Raw genomic sequence first — 6,925 nt, forward strand, 5'->3', positions numbered from 1 at the left:
TAGAGAAGCTGTGTTAAGGCCAGAGGTCATACCAGTCTGTCAGGCTTGGTGGCCCACTCCAGAGACAGCACAGGGTTAGAGAAGCTGTGTTAAGGTCAGAGCCCCCTTGTGTGGCCGTAATGCCCCCTAAAAATATCTGTGCCTTGTGGCCAAAGTGGCCGTTGTGCCCTTGGGCTGGACCTAATTCCTTTCTCCCAGCTGCCAATCGCCGTGCTCCGAACCTCCCACTCACATGACTCTCTCAGATATCTCAATTCTTATTCGCCAATGCCTGTCACATGATCGGGTCCTTCTCACAGGCATCGCAGCTCCGAAGTAGGGCTACTAGTGAAGACAACGTCCTCACGCTTCGAACACAGCGTCGTTGCGCAAAATGGTCCTCAGCATCAGCTGGATACGTTTACAACAAAAGTTCAACATTCACCTTCTGCTCCCATTTCTGTCAAGCCGTCTACGCAGACAGTTTGACGTATACGTTAGATAAATCCAACGTACCTCACCACACAGAACGCACGGCAACTGCCTCTGCAACGCAAACGCAGCGTTTCATTGGAAAGGGATGTCATTCTGGTGTACCAAAAGGTAATGACGCTATCGGTGTGTTCGAAGCGTTATCGTTCCGCGAGAAAAATAAATATTCCCAAAAAATAATCTGGGACAATAAAATCACAAATTAAGGCAACCGCTGCACATTAAAAAATTAAAACGTTTAAAAGCAATGAGGCTGATGGAAAAGATTCGAACGTTTAGATTAAAATGTTGTTAAATTATTAGGCTATTTCTTCACGTTATACGCGCAGCAAAGGCTGTAAGCGGGAACGTTCCGAAATGCGTGGGTTGTTAATATGACAAATGTCTTTGGCTGCTGGACAACAAAAGAAAGTTGAAAACATGAGAGAAATACTGGTTTCAATGACATATGAGGAAGGTGTTTATAAAATAATCACCCTTTAATATTCCTACGTTCGGAAACACCGTAAGATTTGTCTCATATTTTAAAAAAAAGTTTGCCCAGGTTTTAAACAATTACGTTTATGGTTAAATAGTGGTGGTTAAATAGCGATGTTGCGACGATATTACGGCTCACAACAAATAACAGGGCTTCAAGTATGACAGAATCAAGCTTTTAGACGGTAATACTAATTATCCTACATTATATTTGTTAAACATGACTGGCGTTTAGCCTATAAACAAACTGTACCAATACCAGAGGCTATCACCTATACTTCAACACGTAGGATCATTATTTATGGACGTTACCATACACTTATATTTTTCATTACAGAATAGCTACTGTTTTTGGCTTTCAAATCAATTTAATTTGCTATTTGGGTTATGGACTTGGTGCCCTAGCAGAGGCCCTTGGTGCCCTAGCAGAGGTCCTTGGTGCCCTAGCAGAAGTCCTTGGTGCCCTAGCAGAGGCCCTTGGTGCCCTAGCAGAGGCCCTTGGTGCCCTAGCAGAGGCCCTTGGTGCCCTAGCAGAGGCCCTTGGTGCCCTAGCAGAGCCCTTAGGTGCCCTAGCAAAGGTCTTGTGCCTAGGCAGATGGCCCTTGGTGCCCCTAGCAGATACTTGGTGCCCTACGAGGCACTGTGCCCATGCAGAGGCCCCTTGGGCCCACGCAAGAGGCGCCTGGTGCCTAGCAGAGGTTCTTGGTGCAGCAAAGGCCTTGGTGCCTACAGGGCCTTGGTGCCTAGAGAGGCCATTGGTGCCCTACGCAGAGGCCGCTTGGTGCCCTCGCAGAGTTGGTGCTAGCAGCAGTCCGTGGGTGCCCTAGCAGAGGCCCTTGGTGCCCTAGCAGATGCCCTAGCAGAGGCCCTTGGTGCCCTAGCAGAGGTCCTTGGTGCCCTAGCAGAGGTCCTTGGTGCCCTAGCAGAGGCCCTTGGTGCCCTAGCAGAGGCCCTTGGTGCCCTAGAAAGATGATTGGCTACCTCTTGAAGTCCAAATGGCCTTGCCCCTAAAAATCACAAAATTCCAGGCCTAGATGAGGTCAGAGGTCATACCAGTCTGTCAGGCTTGGTGGCCCACTCCAGGGACAGCAGAGGGGACTTGGACATGATGGTGGCTTTGGTCTGCATGATGGGGTTGAAGGACCACACCTTGATGACCCCGTCCACGTCCAAACTGGCTACTCTCCTCCCTGAGCAGTCCACCCTGGGACCGGAGAGAAACAGTGAATATACATGACGGAACTGGACCTACTCTCCTCCCTGAGCAGTCCACCCTGGGACCGGAGAGAAACAGTGAATATACATGACGGAACTGGACCTCATTAATACCCTTTTCACAATGTTGAACCATCCTGTGTTGTGTCTTTTATTTGACTGGGTCAGTTGACTGAGAACACATTCTCATTTACAGCAACGACCTTGGGGAATAGTTACAGGGATGAATGAGCCAATTGGAAGCTGGGGATGATTAGGTGACCGTGATGGTATGAGGGCCAGATTGTGAATTTAGCCAGGACACCGGAGTTAACACCCCTACTCTTATGATAAGTGCCATGGGATCTTTTAGTGACCATAGAGAGTCAGGACACCCGTTTAACGTCCCATCCGAAAGACAGTGCTCTACACAGGACAATGTCCCCAATCACTGCCCTGGGGCATTGGGATATTTTTTTTTTTAAACGAGAGGAAAGAGTGCCTCGTACTGGCCCTCCAACACCACTTCCAGCTCGGATATTTTATTTTCACATTGTCCTTTCCAGCATGGCTCCATGGTCAGAGCAGTACAGCTCTGTTACTATGATGGATGTGTAACCAGGGCAGTACAGCTCTGTTACTATGGTGGATGTGTAACCAGGGCAGTACAGCTCTGTTACTATGGTGGATGTGTAACCAGGGNGTGGATGTGTAACCAGGGCAGTACAGCTCTGTTACTATGGTGGATGTGTAACCAGGCCAGTACAGCTCTGTTACTATGGTGGATGTGTAACCAGGCCAGTACAGCTCTGTTTAGCTCAGTAAGGAGAACAGATATGACACTGGAAAGTGTCTGTTTACACAGTATATGCCAGTGATTAGTATGTCTGACTACTGAAGAGCGACTGTAGTAGATCAACAATAAACCAACTAGATTCTGACTGTAACAGCTGTTCAATGTGACGTTAAGGTGATGTCCTACCTGCAGTGCATGATGGAGGAGTGATGCTCTCCGTACTCTTCCTGACTGAGCTTGATGAAGGGTTGTTCCACGCCCAGCACCCCTGTACCCCTCTGTCCCTCCCCGCTCACTTGTGTCTGGTTGGGGGGAGGAGGGTCTATCAGGTCATTGCTGGTGGTCCCCCCCTCAAGGTGAGCCTCTGGGTCCCCACTCTCCCCTCTCTTCTCAGGCATCTGAAAGAAGAGACACGCCGGATTTAGGTTCCTGATAATACCGCAGGGAATCCCTCCCACACTTCCCTTCAGACCACATATACAGATGTCGGATCTTAATAGGACCCATTTCGTCACAGGGGGGAAAATAATCCTGCAACAGGAGGATTTGAATGTCTATATAATGTTTAAAAATGGCTGCCAGGCGGCAGCTGGAAGCGGTGATTGTAGGTTACAATAACTTAGACTGCAGGTCCACTGGGCATCAGTTCAAGTAGCCTATGTAGACTACGTGCAGGTTACAGCGTGTCTCGTGTGAATTCTTATGTGGATTATAATACATGGACAATATTTGTAGGGGGTAGAGGTATTTTTCGTTCGGGAWTTWTTWTTWTTTTTTAGATTAGTTGTTTTACTACAGTGCATTCGGAAAGTACAGCCTTATTCTACAATGTATTAAATAGTTTTTCCCTCATCAATCTACACACAATACCTCATAATGACAAAACAGACATTTTTTGCTAATTTTGGACATTTTACATAAGTATTCAGACCCCTTACTCAGTACTTTGTTGAAGCAGTGAATACAGCATTGGGTCTTCTTGGGTATGACGCTACAAGCGTGGCACACCTGTATTTGGGGAGTCCACTGTGCTCTTGGGGACCTTCAATGCTGCAGAAATGTTTTGGTACCCTTCCCCAGATCTGTGCCTCAACACAATCCTGCCGAGTCACCTTTATACATTTCTACCTCTATCACTCCAGTATCCCTGCACATTGTAAATATGGTACTGGAACTGACTGACCCTGTATATACTGAACAAATATATAAACACAACATGTAGAGTGTTGGTCCCATGTTTCATGAGCTGAAATATAAGATCATTTGAAATCAACTCCGATTCCCAGTCATTTGAAATCAACTCCGATTCCCAGTCATGTGAAATCAACTCCGATTCCCAGTCATTTGAAATCAACTCCGATTCCCAGTCATGTGAAATCAACTCCGATTCCCAGTCATGTGAAATCAACTCCGATTCCCAGTCAAAACAGAGGAGGGGAGATTTTTCGAGTGAGTGTGTTATCGATACACTTGTCCGATTTCTCTCGCGCACTCTAGTGGTGGTAAATCTAGACACGGTGGCGGATTATGCTATGGTCATGTGGTCGAATAAAGTGGAGATAACTTACCGATTTCTCGTCCCATGCCGATTTCCAGTGGTGGTTTTTAGTTATACACACTATGCAACCAGATAAAGTATATCTTGAATTGGGTATTTATAGAAAGTTGGCGCCAGTCACTCGCTTGTAAATCATAATCTCGCTGATTTTTTGCGCTAGGTTCTGTTTATTTGTAGTGCATTAAGACTAAAGTCCCGATTTCCGCACGTCGTGTCAAATCAATACCGATTCCCTAGTCGTTGTCAGCATAACTTCGCGGTTCCCAGTCGTTCAAATCAACTCCGATTCCGCAGTCATGTCAATTCAACTCAATTCCCAGTGCTGTGAAATCAACTCCGATTCCAGTCATTGTGAAATCAACTCCGATTCGCAGTCATGTGAAATCAACTCCGATTTCCGCAGTCGTGCGTCAAATCATCCGTTCCAGTCGTGGTAAATCAACTCCGATTCCCAGTCGTGTCAAAAATCAAACTCCGATTCCCAAGGTTCGTGTCAAATCAACCTCGATCCCCAGTCGTGTCAAATCAACTCGAGTTCGCGCAGTCATGTGAAACTCAACTCCGATTCCCAGTCATGTGAATCAACTCGCATTCCCCAGTTTCATGTGCAAATCAACTCCGATTCCCGGCGTCGATTCATCTGTAAATCAACCTGCCGATTCCCAGTCATGTGAAATCAACCTGCGATTCCAGTCATGTGATATCAGACTCCGATTCTCCCACGATTCAGTGTCAAATCACACTCTCCGATTCGCCAGTCATGTGAAATGCAACTCCGATTCCCAGGTCATTTGTCAAACAACTCGATTCCATCGATCCCGATTCCAGTCATGTACATCAACCTGGCCAGATTCCCAGTCATGTGCAAATCAACTCCGATTCCAGTCATGTGAATCAACTCATCATCCGATTCCCAGTCGTGGTTCAATTCACCTCCGATTCCAGTCATGTAAATGCAACTCATGCCGACGTTCCCAGTTCAAATCTGTCAGTCATGAAAATCAACTCGATTCCATCGATTCCCAGTCGTCAACCTGTCGTAAAATCAACTCCGATTCCCAGGTCATGTCGAAATCAAGATTCCATCGATTCCCAGTTTCATGTGAAATGCACCTCCGATTGCCGGCAGTCATGTGAATCAACTCCGATTCCTCATGTGAAACAATTCGTTCAGTCCAGGAAATCACTCCGATCCCAGTCTGTGAAATCAACTCCGATTCCCAGTCGTGTCAACTCCGATCATCGGTCAATCACCGATTTCCCAGTCATGTGAAATCAACTCCGGATTCCCAGTCTGTCAAAATCATTCCCATCGCCATTGCCGATTCCCAGTCATGTGGCAAATACACTCCATTCCGCAGTCATGTTGAAATATCCAACTCCGATTCCCAGTCATTGTGAAAATCACACTCCGAATTCCAGTTCATGGACTGAACTCGATCCCATCTGACCGATCCCCAGTCCTGGTGTTTTTTGTGTTCTACCTTGTGTTTTTTTAGTAGTTATGACATGTGTTATGTGATACTGCTGTTGGGGTTTAGACAGGCGTGCAAGAAAGGCCATTTCACTGTACTGTGCATGTGACGATAAACACTTGAATGGCGTTGCCATGGCATGTTCCATTTGTTTTGGTCGATTGATCTCTTTACCAATTAATCTCTTTGGAATGTAATATGTAAATATCAACATCATTTAGTTCGTATGGGTTTTGTAAGGAGAAAGCATGTAAATTGTAAGCCAAGGAACTTTGTTACAGAAAGTGTCATTTTGCTTCATTCAATTCTAAAATATGGTCCGCTAGGCAACATCTGTTCCTTTAGTAAGTAGAGGAGCTGAAACCTGAATTTGTGGCTTGGAGAAGAAGCTCTTTCCTTTCCTTTCTCGGTGGTCTGGTGTCCGTCTTCTGTCTCGGGGTGGGAGGTTAGACCCAGCCTTGCGGCTGCACTGGGTTTCCGCCAGCGCTACAAACCGGCGCTGGGCTCCTTTGGAGGCCCGCTTACTGGGTCCTTGGGTTCACAAGAATAAGATACATGAAAGCGGGTTTGTTTTGCCAAACACAAGGTAAGGCTATAATCCAAAAACGCCCTAGTCATAAGTATTTACCGCCACCCACCACACACACACCACAACAATCACATTTTACTTGTGTTACAATTGGTTATTGAAATGGGATTGGGATTGTCAACGGATCTTCACAAAATACTCTAATAATGATTAATGAGATAATAAACACTAATACTGTTAATAAACACTAATACTGTATAATAAAACTATATACAAATAAACACTAATACTGGTATAATAAACAGACTTGATATACATAATGATGTATAATAAACATAATTACTATGATCACTAATACTGTATAATAAACTACTGTATAATAAACACTAAGTACCTGTATTAATAAACATTAATACTGTAATAAT

The 6,925-nt window shown here is 45.5% G+C and overlaps 1 protein-coding gene across 1 annotated transcript in view; it reads right to left on the minus strand.

The window, feature by feature from the left end:
* Nucleotides 1–6,925, minus strand: part of wdr91 (WD repeat domain 91) — a 25,606-nt gene that overhangs the window by 13,295 nt on the left and 5,386 nt on the right. The window contains exons 3-4 of the mRNA XM_024141310.2: nt 3,125–3,336; nt 2,002–2,152 (exon numbers count right to left, since the gene is read on the minus strand). Of these exons, the coding sequence (XP_023997078.2) occupies nt 2,002–2,152; nt 3,125–3,336 (363 nt within the window). The remainder of the gene's footprint in view (nt 1–2,001; nt 2,153–3,124; nt 3,337–6,925) is intronic.

This window comes from Salvelinus sp. IW2-2015, unplaced genomic scaffold, assembly GCF_002910315.2.
Source record: "Salvelinus sp. IW2-2015 unplaced genomic scaffold, ASM291031v2 Un_scaffold2491, whole genome shotgun sequence".
NCBI lineage: Eukaryota > Metazoa > Chordata > Actinopteri > Salmoniformes > Salmonidae > Salvelinus > Salvelinus sp. IW2-2015.